Raw genomic sequence first — 16,368 nt, forward strand, 5'->3', positions numbered from 1 at the left:
TGTTGACAAGTCACGAAAAGTACAAAAATCGGCGACAGGCCACATCAGGCCTACTCTTCAGCGCCGACATCACTATGTTATATGTTATGTTATTTCTAAATTCTTAAATCCGAACCATCAAAGGAGTGGCGAGACTCAAAATTATCTCCAGACGCAGTCATGTCGCACTGTTCAGCTTGAAGGCGCATAGAAGAGTGAAAATTATAAGAAAGTGGTAGATTCGGACGAAAAATCCTACCGTGGTGTTCAGAACCCAGGTTAGAAGCTGCGTGACATCATTTTGACGTACGCTGATGCGCAGCGCGCACAACTGTATTCATAAACCAGAGTTTGTTTCAGACAAGGTACCAAAATAGGGAAAGTGCAAGAAATAATTCAATTTTATATAAAGCTGGCAATTTAAGCAGACTATTTAAATAAGTACTGGCAGACAGTCATACTAAGCGCCACCAGACTGATAGTATATTCTTACCTAAACCTGAGGACAGGGATTCGTTGACTAAGTGCGTGAGGGATATGTAAGATACCATCTGTTAAGAGAACTTATATTGATACGGGTTGTTAATACATGAGAGATAATATGGAGATACAAGCAAAAATAGGCTGAGACGTCGACCTTTATGTAATATTAGCTCTACTGCAAGTTGCATGGCAGCCGTTAGTTTATCAATGAGGCTTTCTTAAGGTTTTCAGCCCTTTTATAGAATCACGACTTACGTCCGCTGCTATGGTCTTGATCGCGTGATATGTCACGTGATGTTCTCCATCTTAACTCAGGTTTTAGTACTTTTGGTTTAGTACACCCCACTACTTCTGTCAACACACCCCTATCAACACACCCCTATCAACACGCCCCTATCAACACACCCCTATCAACACACCCCTATCAACACACCCCTATCAACACACCCAGTTCAGTAGAGTGTGGGGATGTTCAGTAGAGTGGGGGGATGTTCAGTAGAGTGGGGAGATGTTCAACAAAGTTTATAAAGCCAACTTCCCTCGGCTTGTCTCAGTCTTGCCATGACGACCCTCACTCCCCTCACTCCCCTCACTCCCCTCACTCCCTCACGACCCTCATTCCCCTCATTTCTCCCTCAACTCCGTCATCTCATCCTATCCTCCTACTCCACAATAGCCAATCTTTTTCATGTATCCTTCATCAATTTTGTGCTTGTCCCTCTCTACCTTCTTCGTCTCTTGCCCCTTCCTCGTTACTTCTAATCGTTATTCCCAAATTTTCCCCTCTGAACTAATCGCCTTTTAATTATTTTCCCTCCTCCTCTCTCTCTCTCTTCAACCATTTTCGTTTTTATACCATGTCCCCTTTCGTTCTTCCCTCTTAGCTCTTCTTCCCTCTACTACCCCTCTTTATACCCCTCATTTTCCACCTCCTTCCCCCCATCTTCCCTCACCCCTCCCCCCACCTGAGGTACATTTTACCACTTCAATAGGCCCAGGTGACCGACAAACATGACGTGTTTACTGGCCGCTGTTTGACGAGTGTTTGCCACTCGAGTCCTCAATTGCTTTTCGCTGATTAGACCTACCCTGCGCAGGCTGGCTGCGGTCTCTGTAACTCTGCTGAGAATTAGACCTACCCTGCGCAGGCTGGCTGCGGTCTCTGTAACTCTGCTGAGAATTAGACCTACCCTGCGCAGGCTGGCTGCGGTCTCTGTAACTCCGTTGAGAATTAGGCCTACCTGCGTATAGGCTGGCTGCGGTCTCTGTAACTCCGTTGAGAATTAGGCCTACCTGCGTATAGGCTGGCTGCGGTCTCTGTAACTCCGCTGAGAATTAGGCCTACCTGCGTATAGGCTGGCTGCGGTCTCCGTAACTCCGCTGAGAATTAGACCTACCCTGCGTAGGCTTGCTGCGGCCCCGCTGAGAATTAGACCTACCGAGCGAGAGTTTCACCTAACGTTGAACTTTTCATCTATTCATCTATTTAATTCGTACTAGTTCAACCATGGTTTTGCGTGCAAAACTTCAGTCACAGGAATTGCTCCAATTCGCTCATGAAATTCGCACAACTGGACACTAAATTTCGTTAAATGAGAATAAATTTGCAGCTTCTAAAATAGCTGAGTGTCGTAATAAAGAACTAGTGCGTGACGTCAGGTACCAAGTTGTAATGAGGTCCGGCTGCGACTAGGTGTTGTCAGTCTCTATGCAATAGCCAGTACGAATGGGCCTGACCCCTGCTGTTCTATGATGTAAGTGCAACGTTCCTTACCTCTACGAATCTTACTTGTTGACTGTTATATATTTCCCTTGTTACTGTTATGTTATATCGTTCCGTGTTGCGTTTATAAGTATTTTACATTAGTTGTTATGTTTCCAGGTAACTGGGCATTTGTTCAGTAAAGCTTGGATTGCCCAAGTTTATTCGATCCTTGATCCCACAACAATGGGTGACGTGGAGCACCCCTCTCGCAGACCTCTCGCAGGCACCCAGCTTTCACTCACTCCTTCCTTCCCTCTCACCTTGTACACAGTCGACTCATGCAAATCCACAATCGTTTCCAAACATTTCCCTTTCATTCCATACCTCTCAAGCAACCTCCACAAACCCGGTTTATTCACCCTCGGATACGCTTTTCTCAGATCCAGCAGTCTCGCCACAGGCCACTCTTCTTCATTCATGCCCCCATTCTCATTCAGTTCCATTCTTCTCTTCAAATCAACCACATCCTCTTGCATCCGAACCATCATTTGCACCACATCCGCTGTCGACCTGCCCTTTCGAAAACCTGCCTGCTCCTCATCCAACAGTCCCAAATACTCAGCCCACCACGCCACTCTCTTCTCTCTTATACACATCTAGATGTGTATAAGAGACAGGTCTGAGGGCAGCGCAGCGTGGGGTCTACGCACCCCGCTCGGTCTGAGGGCAGCGCAGCGTGGGGTCTATCACGATGGTAATCAGACCCCGCGTCAAGCACAACTTTACGACGCTCGTTTGTCGGAGCCAAAAGCCGACGCTGCGACTGATGTCCCCTCACTTCCCTCACTTCCCTCAAAAACAAATCTGCCTCCCTAAACTACCCTCACTCGTTCTGAATGCAAAATTCTCATAAACTGCAGATAGGATAAAAATAACAAATGTGATTCGTATGAATTTTCTGAACATTGTGTTTATGGCGAGATCGTTCATAGGCAGGAGGCAGGAGGCAGGAGGCAGGAGGCAGGAGGCAGGAGGCAGGAGGCAGGAGGCAGGAGGCAGGAGGCAGGAGGAAGGAGGCAGGAAGCAGGAGGCAGGAGGCAGGAGCCAGGAGGCATATTAAGACAATACTCGTTATCTTCGTAATATATATTTTAGACTCATCTAAGATTATCTTCACAACTGACATGCCGTTACCTTCACTTTATCTTTGTTTACAGTTTGCATCGCATCGCCGCTGCAAGGATTTGTTCTGAAACGTTTTTTAATCCGCGCCCTGATCCTGAAAGTTTTGTTTGTGTCCTGGACATCGGGGGGCTAACAAGGGGGCTGACAAGCGCAATGCGTCGTCTGACAAGCGCAATGCGTCGCCTGACAAGCGTAATGCGTGGCCTGACAAACGCAATGCGTGGCCTGACAAGCGCAATGCATGGCCTGACAAGCGCAATGCGTGGCCTGACAAGCGCAGTGCATGGCCTGACAAGCGCAATGCGTGGCCTGACAAGCGCAATGCGTGGCATGACAAGCGCAGTGCATGGCCTGACAAGCGCAGTGCGTCGTCTGACAAGCGCAATGCGTCGTCTGACAAGCGCAATGCGTCGTCTAACAAGCGCAATGCGTCGTCTGACAAGCGCAATGCGTCGTCTGACAAGCGCAATGCGTGGTCTGACCAGCGCAATGCGTGGCCTGACAAGCGCAATGCGTCATCTGACAAGCGCAATGCGTGGCCTGACAAGCGCAATGCGTGGCATGACAAGCGCAGTGCATGGCCTGACAAGCGCAATGCGTCGTCTGACAAGCACAGTGCGTGGCCTGACAAGCGAAATGCGTCGTCTGACAAGCGCAATGCGTCGTCTGACAAGCGCAATGCGTCGTCTGACAAACGCAATGCGTCGTCTGACAAGCGCAATGCGTGGCCTGACAAGCGCAATGCGTCGTCTGACAAGCGCAATGCGTGGCCTGACAATTATACACATCTAGATGTGTATAAGAGACAGGCGCAATGCGTGGCCTGACAAGCGCAATGCGTCGTCTGACAAGCGCAATGCGTGGCCTGACAAACGCAATGCCTGGCCTGACAAGCGCAATGCGTCGTCTGACAAGCGCAATGCCTCGTCTGACAAGTGCAATGCGTCGTCTGACAAGCGCAATGCGTCGTCTGACAAGCGCAATGCGTCGTCTGAAAAACGCAATGCGTGGCCTGACAAGCGCAATGCCTGGCCTAACAAGCTCAGTGCGTCGTCTGACAAGCGCAATGCGTGGCCTGACAAGCGCAATACCTGGCCTGACAAGCGCAATACGTCGTCTGACAAGCTCAGTGCGTGGCCTGACAAGCGCAATGCCTGGCCTGACAAGCGCAATGCATCGTCTGACAAGCGCAATGCGTGGCCTGGCAAGCGCAATGCGTCGTCTGACAAGCATAGTGCGTGGCCTGACAAGCGCAATGCATGGCCTGACAAGCGCAATGCATCGTCTGACAGGCGCAATGCGTGGCCTGACAAGCGCAATGCGTGGCCTGACAAGCGCAATGCGTGGCCTGACAAGCGCAATGCATGGCCTGACAAGCGCAATGCGTGGCCTGACAAGCGCAATGCATAGCCTGACAATCGCAATGCGTGGCCTGACAAGCGCAATGCATGACCTGACAAGCGCAATGTGTGGTCTGACAAGCGCAGCGCCTGGCCTGACAAGCGCAATGCGTCATCTGACAAACGCAATGCGTGGCCTGACAAGCGCAATGCGTTGTCTGACAAGCGCAATGCGTGGCCTGACAAGCGCAATGCGTCGTCTGACAAGCTCAATGCGTGGCCTGACAAGCGCAATGCGTCGTCTGACAAGCGCAATGCGTCGTCTGACAAGTGGCCTGACAAGCGCAATGCGTCGTCTGACAAGCGCAATGCGTGGTCTGACAAGCGCAATGCGTCGTCTGACAAGCGCAATGCGTCGTCTGACAAGCGCAATGCGAGGTCTGACAAGCGCAGTGCGTCGTCTGACAAGATCATGGTCGGCGTAAGGAAAAATGCGCCGCGATGGCCCGTAATGGCGGCCCCGGCAGACCTGGTCCCAGTCCATGTTTCTTGACGAGGCCCACTCCGCCCCACTCCCACTCCGCCCCACTCCCACTCCGCCCCACTCCCACTCCGCCCCACTCCCACTCCGCCCCACCTACTCACCACCCTCTCGTTCCCCTCATCATTACCTCCCATGTCCCTCTACTCTGCAGCGCTTCATAACTTAAGGAGGGTAATGAGTGCGCGGCGAGGGTGCTTTCGGGACTAGGGCGTGAATTCTGTACTCACTTCACGCAACGGGAAGTTATTACTCTGGAGCTTGTAGTCTTTGTGAGGTGATAACTGAACCGGCATACATTTATGGGCAACGAAAGGTTTTCAGGTGGCCAATGAATGGTCAGTGGTCGGCTAAAACTTATTGGCCGCGGCCGACCGTCGGCCATCTCTAATCTTTGGTAACTATGCTGACCGCAAGAATCCTTACACGGCGACAGCTGAGTAATTTAAGACGAATTTAATTTAAGACATTTCTCCCACAACGCCTTCATCGGGACTATTAGTGTTCGGAAAATTTCAGACTGTTATCCTTTGTATGAGTGGATTAAGGATGAAGTACCTAGTGAATAAATTCTAAAGGACACAAGAGCCATACTTTCAAGACTGCTGACTGAACGTAAGTACTTACGCTCTATTTTCTTGTCTATGATTGGTGGATTTGGTTTGGAAGGCCTTTCAATGATTGGCTGATGAACTTACGTTCTCTTACCTTTTTTTTGAAAGTATAGGCCCTTGAAAGCCTGTCCGAGGTGTCGCGCGGCTCTCAGTACCCCACTTAAACGACCGCGCAAATGGTCGATAAATTTCAACGTGTAATGAAAGATTCTGTTATGTTTGAGCAGCTTTGTTGTAGTGTATGTAGTATAGTACAGTAATTTAGGTCCTGATCACTAGGTCAAGTTTGGCCCATCGCAGTTTCTTTTAATTTTCGGGACTTGCTCATACGAGATCCAAAAACTGGCTTTTTAAATAGATCTTTTCAAAATGACCTTGAAATAAATTGCGGCTGAACTTTTCCCAGGTCCGCGGGGCGCTTTAATTCTGAATAGGCAATTCAATTCTGAACATATACGTTTAGTATACGCTTGACACTGCTGCTGAATATCGACCCAGCAGGCATTCGTTGGTTGAATCAACGTTGAATCAACTACGCATTACGACATTGAGATCGGGGTGAAAGGAGGTTTAGAATGAAAATTGAAGCAACATCTTTCATGATTTGGTTGTTCATCATTTCAAACTAAAATCAACATTGATTAAACGTTTAGAAATAAATAAACATTAAACGTACCAATATCGACATTGTTTCAACGTTGAAATAAGGTTGTTTTACTTCTGTTCTAGTTTTGGTCAGATTTCGACGTTGATCGGATGTTTAATTTGGGTTGTTCAGCATTTCAACCTAAAATCAACATTGATTGAATGTTTAAAAATAAATAAACATTCAACGTACCAATATCGACATTGTTTCAACGTTGAAATAAGGTTATTTTACGTCTGTTCTAGTGTTGGTCAGATTTCGACATTGATCCTACGTTTAATTTTGGTTGTTCAGCACTTCAACCTGATATCAACATTGATTCAGTGTTTAAAAATAAATAAACATTCAACGTACCAATATCGACGTTGTTTAAACGTTGAAATAAGGTTATTTTACATCCGTTTCAGTTTCGATCAGATTTCGACTTTGATCGGACGTTTGATTTTGGTTGTTCAGCATTCAACCTGAAATTAACATTGATTCAACGTTTAAAAATTAGTAAGAATTCAACGTGTCAATATCGACGTTGTTTCAATGTTGAAATAAGGTTGTTTTACGTCCCTTCTAGTGTTAGTCATATTTCGACGTTGATATGACGTTTGATTTTGGTTGTTCAGCACTTCAACCTGAAATCAACATTGATTCAAAGTTTAAAAATTAGTAAACATTCAGCGTACCAATATCGACGTTATTTCCACGTTGAAATAAGATTGTTTTACATCCGTTCTAGTTTTGATCAGATTTCGACGTTGATTGGACGTATAATTTGGGTTGTGTAGCATCTCAACCTGATATCAACATTGATTCAACGTTTAAAAATTAGTATAAATTCAACGTACCAATATCGACGTTATTTCAACGTTGGAATAAGGTTGTTTTACGTCCCTTCTAGTGTTGGTCAGATTTCGACGTTGATATGACGTTTAATTTTGGTTGTTCAACATTTCAACCTGAAATCAACCAATAATCAACGTCGTTTCAACGTCAGTTGCCTGCTGGGTCAGTAGTGTGATCAGTAGAGTGCTTGACACTACTTGTGCGCCTAGGACACATGAACACATGCAGCACAAATAACACGCTCATGCCAACATATATACTATAAGTTGAAAATTTCTATTACTGCAGAAATCTTTGCTGAAATATATTCTGGAATGCTGCCATACCGATGTCAGGTTTTCCAACGAACACCACTTTAAGAAGCCCTGCACAGTAAAATTAATGAAATTGTGTTTTTGAAAATAATCAGAATTATTATGTTTATCTTTTAAAAATGAGAAGTGTGTGTCACTCCACATGTAAACACGACTAGAGAAACTAGGCAACTGCTGCCAGCAGTCCCAGGGTCTGCTCATTTCCCCTATATAGCCCTTAAACCTGGATAGGGGTAAAAGGCAGGCCTAATGGGGGACTATAATGGGCGACGGTTAAAGATTTTGCACTTCTAGCAACAAATTTTACGCGGCCAACAGAATAAAGTAACTATAAACATATGAAAAGCATGAAGCATGGATTAAATTTTGTCAATGTTTTTTGTCGTTCGAATCACAGAATAAAGTTGCATTAATTTGTTCAAAAAGCAGCGAGCTGTCATGATACTTACGCCACGATGAGTCATGCCCAGCACGTACGACCACCACGCGATCTTAATTCACCAATGAATGAAGAATAATGTTATCCGCACTACAGCATCACTTTGACATAGATTATTTAAATTTTGCAGACCTGGTATATATAACCGAAGCTACGTCATGTAATGCCTGTCATCTAGATAGGTACCCCCAACACTGCATCAAGCAGTATACCATCCCAAGATCACATACCTGAATATTTGATAAAAATTTGTGGAATGTTCATTAGTTGGTTCTGCCAATTAACAGCATAAATATTAATTATTTATGTTATGATAAGGATTTGTAATTATCTCATGAAGATACATGCATTTATTTTTTGTGGTCCTTCAAGCAATCTCTGGTGTTTAAATATGATAATAGGAATAATGACGTCTTTTTGCCGAAAAATCACTTGTGTCATATACATGATGAAATTATCTAACTACCACATAACCCCGTAAGCTCAAATTTTTGTAAAGTATCGTATCGTATGACTTAACTAACGTGCGCGTGCACATCGACGCCATTCCAGAGCGGGAGAGGGTCATGATTTGCTCAAACCCAGTGAAAATTTACAGACGCGGCAGCTTCTGATTTGGATTACCAGAAACTGGGGCGACTCTAAATTTTGTTACCCAGTGAAAATTTACAGACGCGGCAGCATTTGGATTACCAGAAACTGGGGCGTCTCTAAATTTTGTTATGGAATACCAGCGTCTGATCGTGAGGCAATAAAGTAAAGTCATGTTGACAGTTTGATAGGAGATGGCGAACAGTCAAGTGATCGATAATCCTATCCCTCACAACACATTCCACTACCTTCCAAACAACACTTTTCAGAATTACCTGACGATAGTTTTCGCAGCTACTCTTATCACCTTTTATGAACAAGGCACTTGACCTTCTTTCCAGTCGGCCGGCAAGATCCCTAAATTCACGTTTTTTTAAATACGGTCTAAAAGCCGGCTAGGAGGGTTGCTAGCTCTTTGAGTAATCTAGAGGGAAGCCGTCAGGTCCACATGACTTTTTGGAATTCAGAGCGAGCAGGCGCTTGAGATCCTGTTCTTCTTGTATTTCAAAACTTATTAATTTCGAACCCACTGAGTGCTCCTCAGTCGCTGGAATACTGTGCTAGTCCTCATGTGTGAACACGCTGCTAACAGACTGATTACGGACGTTAGCCTTGTCCTCATCACAGGATATCTTCCATTGATCTAGATTCAATTAAAAAATTCTGTCATATGCCTTAGACTTCTAGCTGGAGAACACAAAGATAGGTGCGACAGCTTTTTACAGCTTGACGTCAGGCTCCTTCCTATACCTGCAGGTTATAATCAACACCGCTTCGAGTCCATAAACAACGCTTCTAGTTCTCCTTTTTGGTCTGAGCTTAGTTTGAACTGAACTGTTCATCCGCTGTATCTTTTTCCTCCCGTTAAGCTCTATCTTAGGTATATATGCATGAACTGCAGACAACCATGGCCTTTTGAAAAGACCATCGCCAAGTTCCAGCGCTCGCGAGGTATGAATTTACGATACGTTTCTGCATTGCACTTTTAGGCGTCATTTATTACTTTTAAAATTACATATTTCATGTACATGTTATGTTATTATTATATTAGTTCATATTTCATCCGCGTGGTAGATTGCGGAAGCCGGGAGCCTTGGCCGGACATTATTCATGAGACAGCGGCCAGTGTCGGAGGTTCAGTCGTTGTGAGATACCTGTTAATTGTTTAATTCATTATTAGTGAATGTATGCCCATATTCTGGTGCATTTCATTGACGCATATGACATTTAATTTAACCTCATGTACGCTTCTAGCTTGTATTCACTTTTCAACGTTTATCGGGCAGATTTACTCAATAATTGCAACTCTTATCCACTATTTAATCCTGTTGGTTTCAATTTGGATATTTCGCATAAATATCAAAGATTTCTAAGGTTTGAAGAATAAAAAGAAAATTAATGAACCATTGCGGAGAGTCCAATTATTCCAGTACAGAATTCATGACTACCCCGTAACAGCGGGTGTCGTTATACCGTTTTGCTCAAGTTTTTGCATTAAAATATACTTATATTTTTATTTTAATAAAATATTTATTCTCATACAGTTTTAAGATAAATTAGAATAGAATAATATTTTATTCTTATACAGTTGGCGCATGCAAAGTTATAGTTTAGATATAATTCTATTGTGATCTACTGTAATTGGTTTTGAATTATTGTTATGCTACAATATGATTTACGATTTATTTAAATATACGTATTAAGCGTGAGTAATTTATCGTGTGATTAGATTACTTCATTATTATTTGTATTAATTATTATTAATTGCTAGTTTTGCCGATGATCATTAGCATCTTACTCTAATAAAATTATAGCTTAAGTCATTTAACTATTATATTACATATTCATCACATATATCATGGAGCGAATATCGCTTGAAACTGTCGATCCTAGTGCCGCTTAGAGCTCAGCGGGCTGGAAGGATGAAAACTATACAGAACATTACTAAGTGTGACGTCTTTTGAGGAACTGCTTCAACACTCTATTATTGTACGTGTTATAAATAATAGAATATTAGATGTTTGCAGCGCTTACAGCATTTGTATTTATAGCAGTTGCATCACTTGTGTTTACAACAGTTACAGCACTCGTGTTTACAGCAGTTACAGCACTCGTGTTTACAGCAGTTACAGCACTTGTGTTTACAGCAGTTACAGCACTCGTGTTTACAGCAGTTACAGCACTCGTGCTTACAGCAGTTACAGCACTTGTGTTTACATCAGTTACAGCACTTGTGTTTACATCAGTTACAGCACTCGTATTTACAGCAGTTACACCACTCGTGTTTACAGCAGTTACAGCACTTTTGTTTACATCAGTTACAGCACTCGTGCTTACAGCAGTTACAGCACTTTTGTTTACATCAGTTACAGCACTCGTGTTTACAGCAGTTACAGCACTTGTGTTTACAGCAGTTACAGCACTTTTGTTTACATCAGTTACAGCACTCGTGTTTACAGCAGTTACAGCACTTGTGTTTACATCAGTTACAGCACTTGTGTTTACATCAGTTACAGCACTCGTGTTTACATCAGTTACAACACTCGTGTTTACATCAGTTACACCACTCGTGTTTACAGCAGTTACAGCACTTTTGTTTACAGCAGTTACATCACTCGTGTTTACAGCAGTTACAGCACTCGTGATTACAGCAGTTACAGCAATCGTGATTACAGCAGTTACAGCACTCGTGTTTACAGCAGTTACAGAACGCGTGTTTACAGCAGTTACAGCACTCGTGTTTACAGCAGTTACAGCACTCGTGAGCCCACTCCCTCTCAGCCCACTCCCTCTCAGCCCACTCCCTCTCAGCCCACTCCCTCTCAGCCCACTCCCTCTCAGCCCACTCCCTCTCAGCCCAATCCCTTTCAGCCCACTTCCTCTCATCCCACTCCATCTCAGCCCTCTCCCTCTCAGCCCACTCCCTTTCAGCACACTTCCTCTCATCCCACTCCCTCTCAGCCCACTCCCTTTCAGCCCACTCCCTCTTAGACCACTACCTCTCAGTCCACTCCTTCTCAGTCCACTCCCTCTCAGCCCTCTCCCTCTCAACCCACTCCCTTTCAGCCCTCTCCCTCTCAGCTCAACCCCTATCAAGCACACCTCCAATCAAACCCACTCCCACTCATACCCGCTCTCTCTCTCATAGGTAGCCCCACTCACACCCACTCTCTCTCACATTCGTAGCCCCACTCAGACCCACTCTCACGCATACGTAGCCCCACTCAGACCCACTCTCACTCACTCAACGTATATCATTGGTCTGCTCCTTGGAACGTATATCATTGGTCTGCTTAAATCATGAGTTCACCAAGAATTTAAATGCAAAACAAACTGCATGTAATTTCTTCATATGTTCATTGAAAACTTTTTGGAGACCAGCTTCATTATCAGTTTTGGAGGCCAGCTCCATCATCAGTTTTGGAGACCAGCTTCATCATCAGTTATGGAGACCAGCTCCATCATCAGTTTTGGAGACCTGCTCCATCATCGGTTCGAAAACCTCATAGAATAAAAAAAAACTCATAAAATAAAAAATTCATAGAAGAGATTGTAAAACTTAGTAAATCGGAAACGACAGACAAATCATAAAAAATCTATTTAAGCTTCTAAAATTATGATAACTGAAGGCTTTTTAAAAAATAAGGTTTTCGTTTAGAAATATGCAGCATATGTATTTCCATCGTTCCTTGTGTTTAGTAAAATAAAGCGTTTTATGAAAAATATATGTATATCCTGATTAGTTACTGAAATTTATAGTGGTAAAACTATTTAATGTACTATCCCTAATTTTGGTAGCTTGTTTAAGACAGTGTCCAGACAATTTCAAAATTAATTCCTTATTCAGGTATAAGGATGTTATTTCATTCCGCATGCAACCCAACCTAGCATGTGAGTACAGTTGTGCGCGCTGCGCATCAGTGAACGTCGAAATGACGTCACTTAGCTTAAACATACTGGTCTCTGAACACCATGGCAGGAGTTTTCGTTCGAACCTGCCACTTTTCAGGCCTTCTCATTCTGCCGTGCACCCTCATGCTGCACAGTGAGACGTGACCGAGTCTGACCTCAAGGTACTAGGTTCCACCTCTGGCGGTTGGAATTAATAAAATTTGGAATCACTGCATATTTTTGTATACATATTTTTCATATGCATATTTTCGTATATTTTCGAATACTTAATAACGCATCTAGTTCAGAACTCGGAATTTTTTTTAAGGCCTCCCACACTCACCATTCCAACAAAAAGGAATTAATTGTACATAGACAGGTTTGTTTCTTTCGTGGTTCACTCCTATTTTCTTAAGTTTAAAATTTTCGTGTATATTTTGATATTTACTCTGATTGTACTTGTATATATTGAATAGATGGTGAATGTACTTGAACTATTTACAGACGTAGCAGCCCCAGGCCACGCTGAACACCCACTCAGGCAATCAGGCGTTGCGATGATCGCTAATCTCGCAATGATTGCTAGCGTCGCGATGATAGCTAGCGTCTTAATGATTGCTAGCGTTGCGATGATAGCTAGCATCATAATAATTGCTAGCGTCGCGATGATCGACAATCTCGCAATGATTGCTAGCGTCGCGTGATAGCTAGCGTGACGCTAGCAATCTTAATGATTGCTAGCGTCACGATGATAGCTAGCATCATAATGATTGCTAGCGTCGCGATGATCGACAATCTCGCAATGATTACTAGCGTCACGATGATAGCTAGCGTCTTAATGATTGCTAGCGTTGCGATGATAGCTAGCATCATAATGATTGCTAGCGTCGCGATGATCGACAATCTCGCAATGATTACTAGCGTCACGATATGATAGCTAGCGTCTTAATGATTGCTAGCGTCGCGATGATAGCTAGCGTCTTAATGATTGCTAGCGTCGCGATGATAGCTAGCGTCTTAATGATTACCAGCGTCACGATGATAACAGACGTCTTATTGATCGACAGTTACATCATCGGTCACGACACGCAGCAATGATCAACACATCATCGGTTCACAGGCCAGCGGATGATAGCCTAGCCCCGAGGCTGGGGCTACGGGGCAATACAACTAATCGGCTCTGGCCACCCCAAGGTAAGGTCGGGGGAGGAGAAGCGGGGGAATGAACTGGATGAAGGGATTAGGGAAAGAGGAACTAGCGTGGGAGGCATGATGAGGTAAGGAGGACCAGGAGTTGGGGAAGATTGAGGAAGAGTAAGACTCAAAGACGTAAAAATTAGAGGACTGGAACGGGGGCTAATAAGATGCGGGGAAGAAAACCCCAACTGGTGGGAATGTCGCCCAATCCCATTAGGGAGAGATAGGATTCGGCCCTGATCTCAAGTAAAGTAATAATTAATATCATTTGTTAATTAATGACATTAATTAATGTTTAGACTGTCGCTAACAATCATCCGAGGCTGCCATGGTGACAATAATCAGGATCATTTATGTCATCGACATCATTTTCATTACGAATAATAATAATAATGTCCAGGGAATACAATGACTTATATGTCGATTTCAATGATGCGAGTAAAATTATAAATTTGAGCTGCACAAATTCAGAGCGCATTTGGATAATGATTGAAGAATGTTAGTATTCATTACCATTTATTGAGAGCTTAGTATTATTAAGTACTTATTGAAAGCTAAGTATTAGTAAGTATTCACTGAAAAGACCACAAAAGGATTACACAAATTGTGGTTTTAGTATTGTCACACTCACTCTTCCTCCTAACTGCCATTGACTTAACCTTAACAAAATTTAGAGTCGCACCAGCTTCTGGTAATCCAAATCAGAAGCTGCCGCGTCTGTAAATTTTCACTGGGATTCAGACGGTGCGAGTTAATTAATTAACATGTGCATGTTCAGTAAATATTCATATAATTGAATAAATTATTTAAATTCAATAGCCTATGGCGTTTGATAATTAGAAACTGATCAATAAAGAACACTAACTACGATTTAATAAGAACATTTAACAAGTAATATTCTTTACAGTATATCTGTTATACAACACTGAAATTATGTGAGAATTGAGAGCCTCTTCAACAATATACAGGGGCCATTGTAGCGTGTATCTGCAATACCTACCGTGCAGGGATACCGGTATACAGGGGCCATTGTAGCGTGTATCTGCAATACCTACCGTGCTGGGATACCGGTATACAGGGACCATNGGCGGTGTTATATATACCACCACCTGCCCTGATAACACCACTCAACATGGCTGTGTTATATATACCACCACCTGCCCGGATAACACCACTCAACATGGCGGTGTTATATATACCACCACCTGCCCGGATAACACCACTCAACATGGCGGTGTTATATATACCACCACCTGCCCTGATAACACCACTCAACATGGCGGTGTTATATACACCGCCACCTGCCCTGATAACACCACTACTCATCAGTTATCTGTTATCGTCGTCGATATGTCATCGTTATCATCTTGTGTATATATACACGTTTGTCATTTATCACTCGATTCAGCGTATCTATGTTATGAGCTTGATACATGATATATATGGTAATCCTATGAGTAATCCTATCAGTAATCCTACAGGACATGATCTAGCAGTAATCCTAAACGTACAGGGAAAAGGTAATTTAGGGAAACCCTTAACATTTTGGGGTGCAAGCAACATTACTTAAGTGTACAGTAATGAAGTGATAACCTGTACACGCATCAAATAAAGTATAGAGTATTTAATAGTTCGTTATTTATATCAGAGACGTTAATAATGCAAACTTCTATTAATGAATAAAATCTATTATCTGTATAATTAACATTCGCGTGACCGTAATGAAGCGATTTATTTAACAATTAAAATATTACAGATGCAAGTAAACTAAGAAAAACAGAATTATTATACAAGACAAATGATGTATGTCTGTATATGCAAGTGAGATGTATATTCGTACAATATTTCACTAACATCCAAACAGCAAATGGCTGTAATTATAATGAATGAAGTCATCATTGAGTCCTGTTATTGTATTGTATGTAATGGTGCATGTATTCATAATAAATTCCAATACAATTGTAAGTTCAATCGTCCGTATTTAATTTCTTATTAATATATCACATAATTCAATAAAATTTTGATGGAAAACTGAAGATTTCTTCTTTAGTTATGTTGTATCGTCAATAAATCAAATAATTAACTGAAATAATGTTATAACACATGAATATAAGCAATCCTATCATAACAAAGTATTATGATGACGAAATAATTCCACTTCCGGAGTGGCTTCGGTCACGTTCGTAACGTGTTTTGAGCGAGTAATAAATGGGCGAAACTAACACGTGTCGTCAGTGTCGCCCGCGTGGCGCTCAGATGAGGAGGGATATGTTGCTCAGCGCCAGTGCGAGCCATGACAGGGCGGCGGCTGGCCCGACACCTAAGGTAAGCAAGGACAACAACTGTCAGCCCTGTATATTATTTATAAGAACACCAATTTTCTCGGGACATTGGTGTTCGTGTAATTTAAATGAATTCCTTGATATACATCATTAGAAACTCATTAATTCCGATGTATGACTAAGGTTCAATTAATGTGAACCAAAACTCCACGGACCGCATAATCAAGCTCTGCGTGAAACTTTGGGTATTGCTGATGCTTTAAAATATCGCGTAACGAGCCGATAAGTTGATATTTTAAACAGCATTCAAATTAAGTTGAAAAT

At 43.0% G+C, this 16,368-nt stretch overlaps 1 protein-coding gene across 1 annotated transcript; it reads left to right on the forward strand.

Annotated features, from left to right (window-relative positions):
• The first annotated feature begins 2,918 nt into the window (after positions 1-2,918).
• Positions 2,919-11,665, forward strand: LOC108676536 (micronuclear linker histone polyprotein-like). Its single transcript, XM_018164623.1, has 5 exons — positions 2,919-2,960; positions 3,454-4,118; positions 4,162-4,714; positions 4,835-5,196; positions 11,422-11,665. Exons 1-5 carry the CDS (start codon positions 2,919-2,921, stop codon positions 11,663-11,665), a joined length of 1,866 nt encoding a protein of 621 aa, XP_018020112.1.
• The last annotated feature ends 4,703 nt before the right edge of the window (positions 11,666-16,368 follow it).

The sequence above is a fragment of the Hyalella azteca genome, unplaced genomic scaffold (genome assembly GCF_000764305.2).
Source record: "Hyalella azteca isolate HAZT.00-mixed unplaced genomic scaffold, Hazt_2.0.2 contig468, whole genome shotgun sequence".
Taxonomy (NCBI): Eukaryota; Metazoa; Arthropoda; class Malacostraca; order Amphipoda; family Hyalellidae; genus Hyalella; species Hyalella azteca.

What these genes read in the sequence shown, in the direction of transcription:
- LOC108676536 (XM_018164623.1), top strand. Translation starts at nt 2,919, where the DNA reads ATGGTAATCAGACCCCGCGTCAAGCACAACTTTACGACGCTC. An exon ending in AGCACAACTTTACGACGCTC is followed by an intron (nt 2,961 to 3,453) that starts GTTTGTCGGAGC and finishes TGATCCTGAAAG; the next exon opens with TTTTGTTTGTGTCCTGGACA. An exon ending in CGTGGCCTGACAAGCGCAAT is followed by an intron (nt 4,715 to 4,834) that starts GCATGGCCTGAC and finishes TGGTCTGACAAG; the next exon opens with CGCAGCGCCTGGCCTGACAA.